The following is an 18,996-nucleotide window of genomic DNA, read 5'->3' on the forward strand; positions in this document are numbered from 1 at the left end:
TATCGTAACATAGACAAAATTACTAATTAGAGTGGGTTTACACTATTATTAGTCAATGAGCATCATTCTTGGCAGAATTCATACATTTGACACATGACAGAGTTGACAGTGACATTATAAAATAGACAATTAGACACATGAATGCAAATTGCAAAATAAATTACATCGCCAATATTTTTACAATATGAAATAAGCTAGGTAATTAAGGTTTTCAAAGCTATTCTTTGGTCTACCTTCCTTATCTTCTTGGTCTTTATTGGACTACCTAACTGCAGTGAATACCAATTGGTTTCGGACCAAAACTAGTACCTATTCGCTATCATGTCTACTAACACAATTGTTCAGTATATTTTGCTTCGTACCGACTTACTGAAGGAGATGGGATGGTCAATAGGCTCAGTAGTGGCGCAGGCCTGCCATGCGTCTACCGCTGTGCTTCACTTGTACAAAGATGATGAGACGACGATGAAGTACTTAGATGATATGGATAATATGCACAAAGTTGTATTAGAGGTAAGTGATCATGTGATTGTTATCATCACCGATTTGTTTCTGACATGAGACTGATAGAAGACTATGATAGTCCTCTCTAATAGACCAATCACTGCTAGGATTTAAATAAAACTTAATATTATAAGATTGTCTACTGTTGATACTATGTAACAGCTGTTTACTATCTATTTTCATGAGGATATTCACTGATCAAAATTTTGTTTGTAACTTTTTTATAATTAAGTATACTTAAAAACTATTTGTACAAGTTTATTGATAGAACATGGAGATGCTATCTTTTTTTTTACCTGTGTTCACAAATAAATTAATTTGAATTTGTTTGAAATGATGAACTAAGGTAAAGGATGTTAAGTTTGTCACTATAATTATTTATAACTTATTTATTCCAGGTGCCAAATGAAGATTCATTGAAGAAAGTAGCAGAAAAATTAAAAGAAAACTTCATCTCGCATAAACTGTGGATAGAACAGCCTGAGAATATACCAACATGTATAGCTTTGAAGCCCTATCCTAAGGATGAAGTGAAGAAGTTTGTAGGCAAATATAAATTATTGAAACTCCAAATGAACGGAGATTAGTGCATTTATTAGTGTAAGTATTACAAATAATTTATTGAATAAAAAAATATTTATAAATTTAAAAATTTTGTTTTGACTAGCTTCAGGCCTATGTAATAGGCTGCTAATATTTAAAAATTTCCTATATTTACACACTAGTACTATAAAAACTACCTATTAATTTATGTTAGGATTTTCCAAACTACGGGTCGCCAAGCGAATTTTTAGAGGGCCTTGTCTGTAAACAAAATGGTTGGTAACATTCTGTATTTTATTTTTCACATTGGTAATGGTTTAATTCCCTGAAAGTGGGTACTGAGTTTAAGAACTTAATTTAGATAGTTCATAGGCAGACAACTTTGGAAACCACTGATTTACATAACCAGATTCAAATTGTTATAAGATATTTAGTGGATTAAATACAAAAAAACAACATAATTATCATAATGTAATATGTATTAACTGATCGGGCCTAAAACCTAGATAGAAGATATACTAATAAGATATCAGTTTTTTTTATTAATGAAATGCTTTTTACCTGTATCCAGTCTGATTTTTATCCTACTTATTGATGTCGTAAACAAAAATGTTAGCTAAAAATATCTTACCTAGGGGATGTAGGTTAAATACTTATTAAAATTTTTTAACACTAAACAGTAAAAGGAGGACATTGTTCTATATTGTAAAGCTTGACTATAGCAGTGATAATTCAGCACCTTCCTAATATACTATTTCACATGAAGAAGACACTTTCCTGGCTTATGTGGAACCCCTATTCCCTTTATAACGTTCAGAAACATACCTGTAACTTCACTAGTGATGCATTTACGTATGTACGTACAAGCATGGGCGTTGATTGGCAGCCTAATCCCCATTAGGCAATCCATTTGCACGGTTGGCGTGATGGTTGGGGAACTGGTTGCCGTGCAACGTGTAGCAGGTCCGATTCCCGCACGTAGCAACTCTGTGCGATTTACAATTTGTTATTTCGGGTCTAGGTGTCATGTGCATATGAACTTGTATGTTTGTAAACGCACCCGATACAAGAGAAAAAACAGTGGTGGGGCAAGCGCTTTTTTTAAATCTCTTTTTTATGAAAAAAAGACCTTTGTACTCTGATTCAACAAAAACGAAGTTTCGTTCGAAGTTTCGCAGATTTCCTACCACCTGCATTGTTATGCTGCTAGCAATTACCAGTCAGACAAGTACCTACGCAAACGGATTTAATTACTCTAAATTTGAATCTTAATAAAAATTAAATACGCAACTAGTGTAACTTATATAACAACCTACTTCTTTTTGCCTGAGATTTCTTATTACATTACAAATGATTGTAGCGATTAACTTGGCCCTATGGTTCTCGATCGTCACGTGTCTGTTTATGCCCTCGTTGTTATGTTACGCAAACTACGTTTTCCTATGTAGCAACATAATTATAATTATATAAGCCTTGAAAATATTATACCCAAGAACTTCAAAGGCAATGTAATGCAATACATTTGTAATGTTTTTTGTTTAACTTATCACGTTTTCTTATTACCTAATTCAAATTGTTAAAAGATGATATCCTTTTCCAAACTAAAGCAGTTAGCTCAGAATTTATGATTCCATATTACTGAAGCCCTATTCAGGATAACGTAGGCAAAAATACAGACAGAGAAGAATTGTAGCAACAAGAGTCAAAAGACTGACATAGGTGTACTTTTCCGTGAATTACACATAAGTCACTGTAATTTAAAAAGTATATGACTTAGATTTTTTTCTTATATTTTTCTGATAACTGTTGAAACCTCGTTGATTACCTGGTGCCATTTGGACGTCGACTTCAGGGACAACCTGTATTTAGATTAAATAAAATTAAAACTAACTTAAGACGTCGAAGAAATTGTCCTCATCGGAGTCGTGAGGGTAGATGCCAAAAAGACTGGCAGCTTTGCCACAACATCAACCATCCTCTTTACAATATCTTTGTAAAGGCCCTAGAGTTTCACCCCAAACGGTTCGAAAGTATGATTAGCAAAAATATCTCGCTTAGAATAATCTAGGTCAAGGCCAATCGCAGTAAGTTCTTTTTTCAAAAAAAATAATTACTTAAAACTGGTTCTGCATCGTCTCCCAAGGTAACGGTGCCTTCGATGAAAGCATCGAAATACCAAACTTTAAATTTGGAATTTAGCTGGCGAATAATTGGATTTATGACCAAACTGAAATTCACTGGCCCAAGGGGATCGCCTTAAGGTGACAGCTAACGGCCGATTCTAAAAGGTTGTCATGATCCTGATATAATAATGTTGTAGACTAAGAGTATTACATCTTTGTCCAGCCTTTCTAGTAAATGAAACAGGTGCCATATTATACGAAATTAAAATTTTATAAAGTTGCAAAGCTGCAACGAAAAATGGGATGTGCCTAAAATGTTACCCTGTGGAACGCCAAATCAATTGTCGTAAAAAGGATCAATGAACTTTGGATGTTGTACATCCTTATCGGTATCGAATTAGTTAACAAATAAATAAAAACATCATTCAAAACAATCCAATAAATCTGGCTGCAATCTAATCATATTATGAAGATATACATACACCTAAGTAGATACTTTGTAATTAGTTACTCAGCGCGCTACATAATGTTGACGACCCTGACTGTGATTGTTACTTGATCATGCAACAACGACAATGCTAGCTTTTCCCGCGACTTCGTCCGCGTGGAAAAATTACTTCTAATATTAGAACTTAAGACGGGATATTTACCATGTTTATTGATGTCTATGAGTTTCCGATATTTCGGCACTGTTGCAACCGTCATTCACGGATGAATTAAAAACTTATATAATGACTTCTGGCAGCATTTGGTTCCCTTACATTCACACCCACACTCGCACCCACACCCACACCCACACTCACACCCGCACCCACAACCACAAATACACCCATACTCACATCATACCGGTACCCTACACTTTGTCCTACTCCTACCCCTTTATGTCTTTTCGGATAATTGGGTATCAAGCAAACGTTGTGCCGAATTTCTGCTAAATATGTAGCACAGCGCTGAATCTCGCGCCACACGTGTACCGCGAGCGGTTCAAGCTAATTTCGACCATCGGCCCTACAGTTACAGCGTAAGGTCCGCTGCAAGTAACCTAACATTTGACAAACTTATATTTGCGTTTGGGGCAGTTCAGACAAGTTTGTTTTTGTGACGTATAATTATACCGAGTTCAGACAAAAAGAATTATAATCACTTTTTTGGATTCGTTATCTACCAAGTAACCCCTACTTTTCATTTAAAAAATATTTTCAATGTACAGAATTAACACATCTACAGTTTTATTATATGTATGTATAGATATAGATGAAAGGCCAGTGTTGACCGAAACTTTGTAACGCGAGCACGCATACTTCGCATACTAAGCGATACGTGAGATATTTGACGTCGAGCGACAACAATTGTTTTTAATAACGTTGTTCTTCAAAGACATTCAACAAGTGAACATAGGGAAAATACAAAACAAATATAATTAAAGATGACGGATAAAAGTTTAGATATAATAGTGTTGGGTGCTACAGGTTTTACAGGAAAATGTACAGTGCAACATCTCGCAAGACTTACTAAAGAAAAATATTTGGATGTTACATGGGGTATCGCAGGGCGTTCTAAGGATAAAATGCAGAGTTTAATTACGGAACTCAATAAATTGGGTAAGTTTTTGTTAAGTATTTCGTAATGAATGTGCAGCGATGTATTTACTTAACCGACCTTAAGATTATGACCTTAATGAATGCCGAAGCCAAAACTTTGAGAGGCTCCGTTAGGCATGAAAAACAGGTCTAGAATATGTAGGTACTTACGTACTTTTTTGATTCTCGAATCGTCTGTTATCGTCTTTATATTATGTTTTACCATTTCGAAATTCTTAATTTTTGTTTTTAGTAAGCACCGAAGGTTGGTTTGTACCAGGTGTTTGTTTGTCAATAATTTCGTCTTCTACATTTTAATAACACGTTTCCCATTTCAAAGAATGGGCTTCCCAATTCCAAATAGTACCTAGGTATGCATTTAGGGAGGTGTTTAGGCTTAAGTTTTTAAACTGACATGGTCAACACTATCATTAGAACTTGAGACGGGATATTTACCATGTTTATTTGTGTATATGAAATTCCGATAAATAAACATGGTAAATATCCCGTCTCAAGTTCTAGTGATAGATGTCTAGGTTTATGATGTGTATTTGTGTACTTTAATTGGAGTACTAAATGAATAAATAAATATTAATTTATAAACAAAATTAAATATAATGCAGTGGTAGGTACCTATAGTCGGCACAATCTATAAGGTAAACTCTGCTCTGACGTTTGTCAGTCTATGTACCTACAGCTATAACTTGTTATGTCCGCCTGGAACGTCAACGTAAACAATGAAAAAATCTAATTAATACTTAATATTAATTCATTGCTTCGTTACTCACACACCTTCATAAATGATATCATTTATAAGCATCAAATTTATCTTTATATTCCTTATAGAAGTGCATTTAAATAGACGAATTATTCAAATAATAATATACTAAGAGGCCGTCATAACAATTCCAAAGCATTAGGTTGGTTATCATAATGATGTTACGTGTTAGTTGTCCGTTTTCAGACCTATCGTTATTCTTTGTCTTCGGTTAAAATCGGTTTTTGAGGTCTCTTTCCTCGTGGACGACCGAGACCCATAGGGTAAACTAAATAGGAAAAAAATCGTTTATTTTAATAGATTTTATGTACTAGGTACTTGTATTATGAAATATTGAAAGATAGAATAACAAAATCGAATCATATATTTTTTTGGTTATACGTAAACTTAAACTTAATATACGTCCGATCTTTGATATTGTCTATAATGGATCTTTCAAAAACCAGTTTTTCTTGATGTTATTGATTCGTTAATATTCCATAGAGTCTCACACTATTTCGGAAGTTTTTGAGATATTATTAAGTATATTTTCTAATCCAGTGATTACAAACTCAAATTATTTTTACTCGATATGACTCAGGAATCGGTTATAAGCTGCGGAAGAATTTGTTTTCCCGCAACCCACGTGTGAGACGGGACACCGAGGTGGATTTTAGTCAGTAAGAGTCTGACAGTCCCTTTCGTCCTCTCCAGGCGAGAAGGCTGCATGAGGATTTCCCATCTTGGGATCTTAAAAAAAAAACAAAATAAAGGAATCGGTTATAAACAGCAACCGATCTTATTTACCTCTCATTACATGGCAACTGTCAGAGTTGCCTTCATAGATTGTGCGGACTATAATTAAGTAACATTACAAAACACTCGACCTCAACTGATATTAACTTTATAACAACTGATATTATATTTTTTATTGGTTATGAATAAAGTAATTTTAATATGTACCTATTTATTATAAGTACCTAGATAACTATGCATTTTAACCAGTCGTGTGCCGAAACGCAGATCTACGCGAGACAATGTATTTTCTATTGTTGTCTTAAGTATATACGAAAGGTTAATAATACATTCGTAAGACCTAACTGAATATTGAACTGAAACTTGGTCAATGGAAACAAAATATCTATACTATCTATACTTAATCACTACATAGTATAAAACAAAGTCGCTTTTTCTGTCATGTGTCATGTTGTATGTCCCTATGAACGCTTAAATCTTTAAAACTACGCAACGGATTTTGATGCGGTTTTTTTTTAATAGATAGAGTAACTCATGAGGAAGGTTTTTATGTATAATATCATCCATTAAATAGTGGACAAATACTGTTATTTTTGAGGTTTCTAATGTGATGTCGCAAATAATTACATTTTTTCCGCTTACATTGCAAACGCAGGCTGAATCCTACGAGATTTATCAAAATAATGTACTAAGTATTGTACACAATGAAAAGGTCTACAGAAAACTCCGCGATGGTATATGTCTATCTCTTATGGATATCCCACAATAACATTTTTTTGTCATTTACTTTTTACGACAAATAATGACTAATATTCGAAGCGATTTTAACCAATACAGCATTAATCCTTATCCAATTAAATACCTTAAATACATTGTTGATTTAATATAGATCTATTTGGCCTTTTACAGCATCTGATTTAAATCAATATTTTTGAAGATGTACAGATTTAAAAATTGCGGAACGTAGTAAATAGCGCGTCGGAGGCCGCGGGTTTCCTTATAGCACATTGAATTTAGCAGCGATCGTTTGTAGGAAGAAATGTTTCTTAAGTATATTTAATTTAATTAAAATCGTAGTTTTAGTTGAGGTATTTCAGTTAAAAAAAAGAGAACTGAAAAGGAATCTTTTGTTTTTTGTTTCTGAATGGTTAGTAAAAGATATTCCAAAGATAAGGAAAGGGGAATTGTTTTAAGTACTCCAAAAACGCGTGCGGGCTACGGGCAGTAAATGAATAAATCAAATCTACTGGATTGATTTTATAATTTTTTCAGTGAGTTACATATTTTAAACCCGTGCAAAGCCGGAGCGGGCCGCTATGTTTTTTTATAAACAACGTTCACAGTTTTTCTGTAGCGTATTTAGTATATCAGCATTGCACCCGTGCGAAGCCGGGGCGGGTCGCTAGTAATATTATAAAGCTGAAGAGTTTGTTTGTTTGTTTGTTTGTTTGAACGCGCTAATCTCAGGAACTACTGGTCCGATTTGAATAATTCTTTTTGTGTTGAATAGTGCATTTATCGAGGAAGGCTATAGGCTATAAAACATCACGCTTTGACCAAAAGGACCCAAGCAGAGCGGGTGAAACCGCGCGGAAGTAGCTAGTCCAACAGAATCATAAAACTGCTTTAGCGTCCTAAAACTATGGCAGTCTTCTAAAAATCCTATTAAGTTTCTGTTTTCATTCTTAAAATTCGAAAAACGAAATTCGAACAGCCATTCTTTCCTGATTTCATTCAAATACTGACAATAGGTGTACGAATTTAGAGGAGCGTTATGATTTAAGCAAAATAACTACTAGAAACTTTTACTAAACTGGAACCCAACCATTTATAGAAAACTGGTTTTTTAAATAGAGAATATTATAATCTTCTTACTAAGGTAGTTTTTTACTAACAATGTTTCTAACTTCAAAGTATTAAGTACTTCATCTATGTTTCGTTGCAAGTTAGACATTGACAAACATTAATTACTATTACCCACCTATTGTTTGAATTATCCCATTGTTATTATATTGAAGTATCCCAGGCACAACACTGGGTACTTTTTATCATGAATGATAAATTTATATACTTTATATACACTAAAAACTATCTTCATCGTGCGGCTTAATGGAGCCGCGCGCGCGTAGGTAATCGTGTCTAGGGATTAATTACTATATTAAACGCAAATATTAATAAATTGGTCGAATGTTAGGTTACCCGCCATTTACCGCAGTTTTGTTTTGTTTTAAGTATAAAATTCTTTATTAAGATAACTATAAGTACACATAATTTGAAAACGTTCATACTAAGTCACAATTCCGTCTTCACATAATAACTTAGTTATTATTTTTAAGTTTTAAAACAATAAAAATGGTTACTAACTAGAACTTACGTCCTTAAATGAAAAGATGAATTCATAAATAATGATTGTATTAAGTGGTATTAATTCTAATATTATAATTAGCGGGTAGACATAATTAATTACGCACACACATTTAAAATGCTGCGAAGAGCGGTAACCCAGGTAACCGCACGAGGTTACAAACAATGACCGAGCCACCGCGCCCCGCGCCTCCTCACGCGTTAGTGGCGAGCAAGGCTCGGATACCGGTTAAATTTTCAAACCGTTATTATGTACTTGTACGCAAAACCTTTACATTGGGTTTCGTTCGCGAAACCGGTTTTTTTAAACCGGTATGTGGAACAGTATTTTCATAAAGGTTTTTTCGGATTAACCGGTTTAGAGCAATAAAAACCGGTTAATACGACGCACATCAAAGAAACGCCGCGCGCTGTTCAGCTTATTTCAATAATAATATTTCAACGCGTGTACCGACATGCCCCTCGTCGAATAAACCGGTTAATTTAGGTTAAAATAAAGTTCTTTAATGTTCACGTTCTTAAGAAAAGTTCGGAGGAAAACCGATATAAACCGGTATTAACCGGTATTTTTTAAACCGGTTCCGAGCCTTGGTGGCGAGAGCGGGGCGGCGCCGGCGCAGCGCATGGTTCAAGATACGATGGTATCAGTTTGGTCACAGGTTTGGTGTGCGAACAAAACGTAGAGATGTGGGAGTTTGTACGTACTATATCTATCGATATTACACAATTCGTTCAAATCTTTATGTTGATTTTTTTGAGGGGGGAAAATCATCCAATGACTTCTCCTGCCTTGGGTGAGACGAGAGGGAATGTCAGACTTTTACTGACCAAAAACCATCCCATATCTTCTTCTGCTTTGAGCCGGAGCCCTGATAACCTTTTGCTCGCCGTCCGCAGACCCGCATTTATGGTGGCTAGAGATCGTCACGCGATCCCCAACGCCCAAAGTGTGTTCTGCGGCTGCTGGGGGCATTCAAAGTAATGCTTTGAATGACATTTATTTTTACTGTAAAATTTGCGAGTTTAAGCAACAAAGTTCGAAAACTCCTATAGGGAGACGCTATACGCAGGATGAGGGTTGCTTCCAAGTCTTTCAACCAACCAATTTGTAGGTAATTCGGCTCTCTGAATAGACCTCGGTCTGTGTTCAGTTTGGGGACATCTTATGGCGGATAAAACGATATTAAATGATAGTGAATAGGTCTATAATCTTTACCCCAACCTTGAATATAAACCAAACCGGTGATTCTCATCTATTCAGAACAAAATCATTAAATTAAACGATTTTCTCATCCCCAGGTTTAGATGCAAAGAATATTCCTATGATTGAAAGCAACGTTGACAACCGTGAGTCGTTGAAGAAAGCCCTGCAAATGGCGAAGGTGGTTATAAACTGTACGGGACCAAACTCCGTGCTGAGCGCTCCTATTGTTGAGGCTTCCATCGAATCTGGAACACATTACCTCGACATATCAGCTGAAATGTTTGTAAGTGTTATTTATTTATTTAGGTATTAGGAACAAACGCGACAGACGGACATACATGATACACAAGAGGGGACTTCTTTTATAAGGATTCGTGCAAAAAAACAAAAAATATAATCACCTTATATTAATAAATATTCAATCTGTCTATTGAGCCTGCAGACTCGGGTTCAATTACCTCTAATATCGAAATCATCATTTAGTCTGTAACTACCTAATTCTTTACGCTTTCAAAAAAGTTTATAAAATGATAGTCATGGATCCCTAGGCTATATGGGACTGTTGCTATGAGACGTTCCATTATACATATAGGTAACTGGCAATATTCCAGACACTTACTAGTAATTAAAAAATAAAAATCTTTCAATACTTTTCAAAAGCCTTAATTAAAAACGCCGAAACAGCCAAAATAAAAAGAAATTAAATGAAATTTATTTAAATTCAGTCTGGCTTTTACTTTTCGAAAGAAGACCGTTTTAGAATAGTAACGAATTTGTAATAGTATACCAAATTGAATACGTGTGTAATGGTAAAGGAATGTTTGTTATGGACTAACTTTCTCCACTGTTATTTTTTTGTCGAATAAGTTTTAATGCGCTGCTCACGGATATCAGGATGGCATCCAGCCAGCTATCTTTTAAGAATAAAGTAGTTGACTATTTTTGGGAAAACAATGACAGGCTCAAGTGGTTAACATAACACTTTCATAAGGGTCTGTTCACACAGACCGGCTCGGAGAGCATCGACGCGCATTTTTCAAACATACTGTAACACTTCTCTGCATCACCCTCAGGTTTGTTAGTAGAGAATGCCTTTCGGCATTTAGCCTGCCTTTGTTCGTTTGTACATAAAGTGTTAAATAAAATAAAAAAATGTAATAGGTACTTATAGGTAATTTGCCCACAAAAATGTTGAAATAACTAATAAGTACCTACGTGTTTTGAACATAAATTCCTTTACAAGAGCCATGTAAATTGGCTGCATTGTTTTTGGCGTCTAAGTAATAAGCTTATGACTCTAAAAACGTTAATCTCATAATTACGAGGTTGCGTTTAATTTCGTTTTCACAGAAATCACAGACAGACAAGAGAAAAAGGTTAGATAGGTTAATACCTACTTAAGTATTCGAGTTTAACCTGAGAACCTCAAGATTTTCAAGGTTTTTGCTTAGTGTCGATGCACAAACAATAAAGCATGATAAATATTCATGTAGGTAGTGTCTATTAGTGTTTGGAGATACCTAAATAAAACATAACAAATACACATAAAACAATAACGTTAATAAGTCAAATAATATTACAATAATAACGAATGAGATAAACGAAGTTATTCAATATGAATACGAAAGTAATAATTTGGGATGCGCGCGCGATCGCCCGCCGAGCCGCGCCGCGCGGGTAGAAGCGGCGACAGCGCGCCGTTTCACAGTTTACTAGCCGTGTGCCGAGTAGTATTGGGCAAAACGGCTGCTTTTTCTTAATGAATAATTCTGGCCGTGTGTCGGGTAGTATTGTGCACAGCGGCTGTTTTTTCTCAATGAATAATTCATTATGTTATGTGTTATTTTTTTATAACTGCTATTTTTAAACGTTGTAATATATTTTATCTGTTGTCTGTTATAAATGTTGTTTATAAAATATGTTATAATATATTGTATTAACTGTTATCTGTTATAGGGAATAGTTATAAAGATAATTTTGAATTTAGACGTTATTTACAACGCATTGCAAGCAAATTTTTAATTGAGTTAGAAAACAATTAAATAATGTTATGATTTAAATTAACTTTCCTTCCTACTATTTTTATTTTACTTATTAATTTTTTCCACTTAGATTGTCCATCGTAAAATAGTTCCAAACCACGGCTAGTTTCAAACCACGACCGGGGCCCATAACGAACAGTATAATCTTAGAATACTGTAGAAAAGCCGATACTCATCAATCCATGTTGCCTTAAAATTGTCTAATAAGAAACATGGTATTAATATTAACTTTTTGTCTTTTCAGCATATTCTCCAACTTTATCAGAAGTACAATAAGAGTGCAGAAGAGGCCAGTGTTTTGGTGGTACCTAGTTGTGGATATGCAGCTATACCAACAGAATCTGCTATGATATATCTGGAGAGGCAGTTTAAAGGTAAATCTTTATATACAGAATATCCCTTTGACTGGAAAACCTTCAAAAGCACTTAACTTTAAAGAGCATAGATTTTTACTCGCTGAAACAATATCTTCTCTCTCTCTCTTTCTCCCTCTCTCTCTTTCTCTCTCTCTCTTTCTCCCTCTCTCTCTTTCTCCCTCTCCCTCTTTCTCTCTATCTTTCTTTCTCTCTCTCTCCCTCTTTTCCCTCTCTCTCTCTTCCCCCTCTCTTTCTCACTCTCTCTTTTTCTCCCTCTCCATCTTTCTCCCTCTCTCGCTTTCTTCCTCTCTCTCTTTCTCCCTCTCTCTCTTTCTCCCTCTCTCATTCTTTATTTTTCTCTTACTTTGTCTATTTGGATGCGAAGAACTAAAGATCGAGCTCAGAGCCGTACTAGGTATCGGAAAGTCCACCAGTAGAAGAAAATGGCTCATAAAATGAGGAGACACTATTTCATCTCACTCGCCTTTACAAAAGCAACAACTCAAAAACTCCTTGGTCTTTTTCCAGGCACTCTGTACACAGTGGAATGCTACACAGCATTAGATATACCAAAGAGAACGTATATTCCTGGTCGTGCTCTCATCCACAATGGAACATGGACTTCCCTGGTGTATGTGTTGGAGAGTTTTAAAGATCATCTTAATTTATGGAAGGAACTGTTTCCTAAGCCTGTTGAACCAGTACCAGAAGAGATGAATAAGTAAGTATCTGTGTTTTACAGTTTCTTATAGTTTTTTCGAGAATTTTGTCTGCCCTCGCCATGTATGACGCCGCCAAAAAAGTACTTTGTCATAGGTAATATTGTCCACTTGATTGTCAACTTTATTTTCTTGGTATAATAAAGTCTAAAATCTATTGAAATTCTATCATTTTGCTGTCGTCGAAGTACCTACCTAACTTATAAAGAATAATGCTTTTGCAGTCTTTAACCTAATAGGGATAACAATTCTATCTCTATATTAATTCTAACTTCTACTTCTGATTCAAAGACATAACAAAAAATTACATCAACTATCAATTTCATTACAGATCATTCTTCCACCGTCACAAAGGCGAAACGTGGTTCCCTTACCCCGGCACAGAGAATTATGTAGTAGACATGTCGCAAAGATATCTACACGAGAAAACACAGAAGAAACCTGTCCACTTCAAAGCTTACACAACAATGCCATCGTTCATCCATTTCATTGTAATCCCAGTTATGTATTTATACTACTATCTAAGTTATTTTAAATGCTTTAGAAGCTATTTAATCAATTTCCCTCGACTCGCCACCATTGGTTATGCATCACAAAAAGGACCCACGGAACGAACAAGAAAGGATACGAAGTATAGCTTCACTTTGAATGGCAAAGGCTGGGATATTGGTGCTGACTTGAATACGGAGCCGACAAAGAAGATGTCTGTTAAGGTAACTACTTAACTATAATAATATTTCTTTATTAAATTTAATTTAGGCCTTTCTGAAGCCAACGACTTGCTGTTTTCACGACTTTTCACTTAAGCTTTTGGTTTAAATAGTTATTTCAAGCTCTTAGTAACACTAGTTTTGAGAAGAAAGGTCTGCTAAGCTATCCTGTTGCTCTAATTATGAATTCGAAGCATACGAAGTGACCTTGATCGCAATCTGCCATGTCATTGGTTGTGAGGTATAATTTCAACCAATGACACGATGTTAACCTTAGCACGAGTTTGTTTTACACTCAACGAGATCGAAACGAGAGCACGTTCGGCGTTCTGATTAGTTGGTTAATTCGAGCGGGTATCTACCTAGGTACTTAAGAATTAATTAGAGAAATACTTTTACAGGTGTCAGGCAGCGATCCAGGCTACGACACAACAGCGATTGCAATAATCATGTGTGCCATCACTATACTGAAAGAAGGCTCAAATATACCTAAGTAAGTACCTACCTATTTAATTTTCCTAAGTGTAGCTGTTGTTGTTACACGTTTCACTACTAGTTAGGCGCTTTTTAAGTTAACGTTACTCACTATATTAGCAATATATTGTTTATAAATATTATTAATAACGTAATATTACTAATATAACGTCTAATATATTAGTAAAATATTGCTAATATAATGTCTAACATAAAGTATAATAATATATATCGTATATAAGAATTCTAATTATAATAATAAGTTTATAGTTAGAAAGTTAACAATTAGTATAATTAAATTAGATGATTATTTAGTTACTTATAAGATAAATTAATTATTATTAAGCGGGTGGTGGGCCAAACGCAGACTTATCAAGGCTAAAAAAATGTATGTACAAGTGCATTGTGCTATAAACGAATGAATAAATAAATACAACATTTTCTATAGGAAATTGTATAATTCTAACGAGCTTGAAAATTCGTCCATTTGTACTGAGACTCTAGGGATTTTGGTCAGCACAAGCCCCAAATCGATAGATATTATAAAAATTCTATACATTTAGTGCGGACGTCGACTTAAATAGTTACAGAATGAGAAGATGGTGCAATTTGAATCTAAATTAAATTATGTATTTTTATGTTTCAGAGGAGGCGTCGTGATGCCCGGAGCAGCATTCTACAGAACTGATATAGTAGATAGATTGATGCATGAAGGCTACACTTATGAAGTGTTAGGGGCGGGGGATAGCGTTGTACAAGTAGCTTAAATCCTAGATATAGCTAGATAATTCTTATTTAAGACTTATTTGTCCTATTTTCCATATTGCTATCAGTTTTGATACGGAACCAATATTTTTCTTCTCGAATCTCATCATGTTAAATCAATGGAGTAGTTTGTAACTGGACAACAATTGTAGTTAGACTAACTAAATAACATAAATAAAATCTTCTTTGATTAGTGGTTTAAGAAATGTGATTTTTAAACAGAATTCTCTATTTAAATATTTTTTATAAGCCGGTAAACCAGTAGACCTGATGGTAAGCAATCGGAGATTGGGAAGGGGTTAATTGGGCCTCCAGAAACCTCACTCACACAAAGAAAAATAATGCAAGCGATATTAGGTGGTGGTATATGTAATTTATATGCCTGAGTTAATGAAAAAGTGTAAATAAAAAATAATTTTTATGCATAATTTATATTTATTTATAAAAACAATCTTTATATTTACACTGCACAGTTGGCGCGGTGGCTGGCTGCCGTGCAACTCTATGTGATCCATAGATTGTTGTTCCGGATTTGGGTGTCATGTGTATGTGAAATTGTATGTTTGTAAACGCTTCTACGACACAAGAGAAAATAACAGTAAGGGGCAACGTTAAAAAAATTGAGCCTCAGTATTGTTAGTTAACTAAACAAGTTACCCAAATACCTCAATTAAATAAGCAATGAGATATTTATGTACAAACACATAAGCTGTAAGCAATTTTGTAAGATCTTGTCTCTTAGTTAATACATTTTTGTACTTATGTTGATCATTGTTATGAAATGAATAAAGATTTATATTTAATCTCGTGTTAACTTGATTTCAGTGGTTGAGTGTGATAGTTCAGTAGATTATTTATATTTAAGCATTTTAAGCTTATTTTTAACACGCTTTTATTAGTAAATGATGATTGATAATCATCGTGTCACTCACAGAACGTCCACTACAGGAGTGTTCAATGATCTCATTAGACTTATAACTTCATGAATGACATTTGATTTTCCCGTCTTATGTCAAAGTCGAAACGTTTAGTTACATGCTACTTTTGTAAACAAAACGTTCACCCATTGGCGGGCGGTCACAGAATCACTAATGCAATATTGTTTTCATTTCAATAGTAACGTTATCAGCGAGCACGTCGTCGTTCGTATTTTCAAAATCAGAACTCTCAATGTTTTTTATTAGTTATTGAATTCATTCAGTAGAGCCAGTTGACGGACTTATTACAGCGTTTTTTTTTTTAATAAACAAGAAGGGATATAAGGTGCCTTTGGCCAAGTTTTATCAATATTTGTGTTAAATTGCTGTAAGTACCTATACATCTCTATTCATATTTATTCGCATTTTCATGTTACAGTAATATGAACCTTGATGTTGATTTTAGGTTATGAACTTATGACTTAGGCATGCGTAAGATAAACTATGAACCTTGACATTATTGTTCACGTTTAATCCCATATCACTAACTTAACTAACTACCTATTTCCTGGCTATTTTAATAGTTGAAACAAAGCTAAAAAACTTTAAATTAAAACTTTTTCCTCATTATTGTTTTTGTTTACCTTCCTACATCTTCTCTATACATATATAAAAATCAATTGCTGTTCGTTACTCTCGTTAAAACTCGAGAACGGCTGGACCGACTTCGCTAATTTTGGTCTTGAATTATTTGTAGTAAGTAGTCCAGGGAAGGTTTAAAAGGCTAGAACAAAATGTTTCAGGCAGTATGAAGTTTGCCGGGTCAGCTAGTAATATATAAATATAACACCTGTTATTTATCGAAGGTGTGTGCTGAGAACATAATAGGTACTGCTTTTAAAATCATATTTTTTTAAACTAATCTTTTTCCCACACTGGAACTTCGAAATGCAAAACCACTGAACTTTCTTAAAAACCGTTATTCTGCAAAAGTATTATTACTAAGTACCTTTATTTAATAAGGTAGACAATAAGAGGGTAAGATAATGGTAGCCTACCCGTATTTGAAGAGGGACCTTTCCACATTAAGTTTTCGATTTACTAATTTACACAATAGCTACCTAGATAGGTACTGACAAATTTCCTTAATATCCATCAGATACAACATGACAACAGCGACTCTCGAAAAGGCATTCGATATACTCGCGAAAGCAACTGAACAAGACGAAAAGAAGAATTACGAAGAATCATTCCGATATTATGTGCAAGGCATAATTTATTTACTGCACGTAGCTAAACATGAGGCTAAAGGAGAATTGAGCAAAGACCACATAAACGAAGTTATTGCAGATTACATAAATAAAGCTAAGAAAGTCAAGGAGTATCTTGATGCAAAGAAGACTAATGTGAACGCATATTTGGACGATTTGGAAGATCGGACCACAGATAATGTAGTCAATGTTATGATTGAATTAGTTTGTTTGTTTGAAGATACTACTTCGACTCCTATAATAACGGTGTATGAAAGTAGTAGTACAGAACAATAATAAAATTAGGTGGTTCTAAGCTACGTGATTACTTTTTTCTTGAGAAAAGGGACACGGCATAAGATATAACTACCTACCTACACAACAAAATATAAAATACAGTAAGTACCAAGTAGGGTCACTTTATACACCTTTGTATTAAACTCTCGTCTTCTCGTATACCGTAATAAGATAATAATATCAAACACATTGTGTCTAGTGCGAATCCGACTTCAGGCACACGAAGGGTTCATAGGGATCTAGGTACCTACCTAACTACTTGCTATTTTAGAGACTTTTCCTCATACGCTTACAATAAAATTGTATCTTCTATTATCCCAGAAGATGTTATTTTTTAAGGTAAGGAAGTATAAATAATATTGGAAATATACATAAAGTCTATTTCCAATATTATTTATACTTCCTTTTTATTAATCTCCATTTCTATACGGACTTAAAATTGCACCATATTTACCCCATCCAATGAAATCTAATAATACGTAAGCACGAGTTAAATTTCCCGCCACTAGTACATTGAATTGTATAATTTATCTTTATCAGTAACATTTGTTTTTGTTTCTATTTCCATAATAATAAAATGAGTCATATGGTTTTTCCAAAACGCAAATAAATGAGCATTTAGTTATGTTAACGAATAATAACATCAGTTAATCAGACATACAATGCGTGGACATTGTATAATCGGCCGGGAAACAGATCGGTAGTGTTCACATAAAATAATCGTCAAAAGGAAATCGTGGCATAAAATAAAAATCTCTGTAGGTAAGTACCTGGATGATTTGATGATTATTACTTACCTACCTAAAATATACCTAAGTAGGTAGGTATCAGCTGTTAAGAGGGTGGGTAAACAAAACATTAATCAATTTTGCAATAACATTGATTTTTAAACCTAAAAATGTTTATGTTTATACAATACGAAGATAAGCATGTAGTGTGTGTACTAGTACCACAGAATACTAGTAGTATCTACTTAGTAAATTAGTAGGTACGTAGGCAGGGGATAGGTCGTAGGTGCCTAGTCTACAAAGTTACATAGGTAAATATATAGGGACAAATAAAACTTATGGTTTTTTTTCAGGTAAATATCTTAGCAACATAATGGCAAATCCTACCACGACTTTACAAAAAGCAACTGAAATCCTCACTGATGCTACAGAAGACGACAAGAGTAGGTATTACGAAGATGCATTACCCGCTTACGTACAAGGTGTGATTTCTTTACTTCACGTTGTTAATCATGAAGTTGAAATCCCAACCGCTACTATGCTAGCAAAATCAAAATCGTTAGCGTACATGCAAAGAGCTAAAAAAATTAAGGACTACTTAGAAATGAAGAATATAATAACAGTGAATAAATATTTAGATGATTTAGACACGATTACTGACAGCGATATGGTCAATGTTTTGTTTGAAACAATTTGTTTGTACAAAGAATCTGAAGAATCGTCATCAGTTCAGAATGTTAGTGAGAATAATTCTACCCAACATTAAATAACTATCTTTTTTGTTTTGTTTTTTTATTTTTCATCTCCTTGATCTCCTTCTACAAAACATTATAAAATATTTAATTTCTTCGCTAAAAAAATATTATTGCTACTTACCAAATTGCCAGTACAAAAATTGTAAATAGTA

At 34.3% G+C, this 18,996-nt stretch overlaps 2 protein-coding genes across 3 annotated transcripts; both read left to right on the forward strand.

Moving 5' to 3' along the window:
- Window positions 1-90: 90 nt before the first annotated feature.
- LOC118281607 (putative peptidyl-tRNA hydrolase PTRHD1) lies at window positions 91-1,156 on the forward strand. Its single transcript, XM_035602224.2, has 2 exons — window positions 91-513; window positions 903-1,156. The coding sequence occupies exons 1-2, from the start codon at window positions 322-324 to the stop codon at window positions 1,089-1,091; spliced, it is 381 nt and encodes a 126-aa protein (XP_035458117.2). The 5' UTR covers window positions 91-321; the 3' UTR covers window positions 1,092-1,156.
- LOC118281609 (saccharopine dehydrogenase-like oxidoreductase) lies at window positions 961-18,870 on the forward strand. 2 transcript variants are annotated; one of them, XM_050706785.1, is made up of 9 exons: window positions 961-1,104; window positions 9,927-10,114; window positions 12,118-12,247; window positions 12,758-12,950; window positions 13,280-13,661; window positions 14,060-14,151; window positions 14,779-16,202; window positions 16,974-17,462; window positions 18,443-18,870. In XM_050706785.1, exons 2-7 carry the CDS (start codon window positions 9,950-9,952, stop codon window positions 14,897-14,899), a joined length of 1,083 nt encoding a protein of 360 aa, XP_050562742.1. In that variant the 5' UTR covers window positions 961-1,104; window positions 9,927-9,949; the 3' UTR covers window positions 14,900-16,202; window positions 16,974-17,462; window positions 18,443-18,870. The 2 variants fall into 2 exon arrangements, with proteins under 2 accessions (XP_050562742.1, XP_050562741.1); XM_050706784.1 differs by lacking the exon at window positions 961-1,104 and adding an exon at window positions 4,381-4,771.
- The last annotated feature ends 126 nt before the right edge of the window (window positions 18,871-18,996 follow it).

The sequence above is a fragment of the Spodoptera frugiperda genome, chromosome 30 (genome assembly GCF_023101765.2).
Source record: "Spodoptera frugiperda isolate SF20-4 chromosome 30, AGI-APGP_CSIRO_Sfru_2.0, whole genome shotgun sequence".
In the NCBI taxonomy this organism is placed as follows: Eukaryota; Metazoa; Arthropoda; class Insecta; order Lepidoptera; family Noctuidae; genus Spodoptera; species Spodoptera frugiperda.

Coding starts and splice junctions, on each gene's coding strand:
- LOC118281607 (XM_035602224.2), top strand. CDS start 322: ATGTCTACTAACACAATTGTTCAGTATATTTTGCTTCGTACCGACTTA. Junction 514..902: donor TGCACAAAGTTGTATTAGAG/GTAAGTGATCAT, acceptor TATTTATTCCAG/GTGCCAAATGAAGATTCATT.
- LOC118281609 (XM_050706784.1), top strand. CDS start 4,597: ATGACGGATAAAAGTTTAGATATAATAGTGTTGGGTGCTACAGGTTTT. Junction 10,115..12,117: donor ACATATCAGCTGAAATGTTT/GTAAGTGTTATT, acceptor TTGTCTTTTCAG/CATATTCTCCAACTTTATCA. Junction 12,951..13,279: donor GTACCAGAAGAGATGAATAA/GTAAGTATCTGT, acceptor ATTTCATTACAG/ATCATTCTTCCACCGTCACA.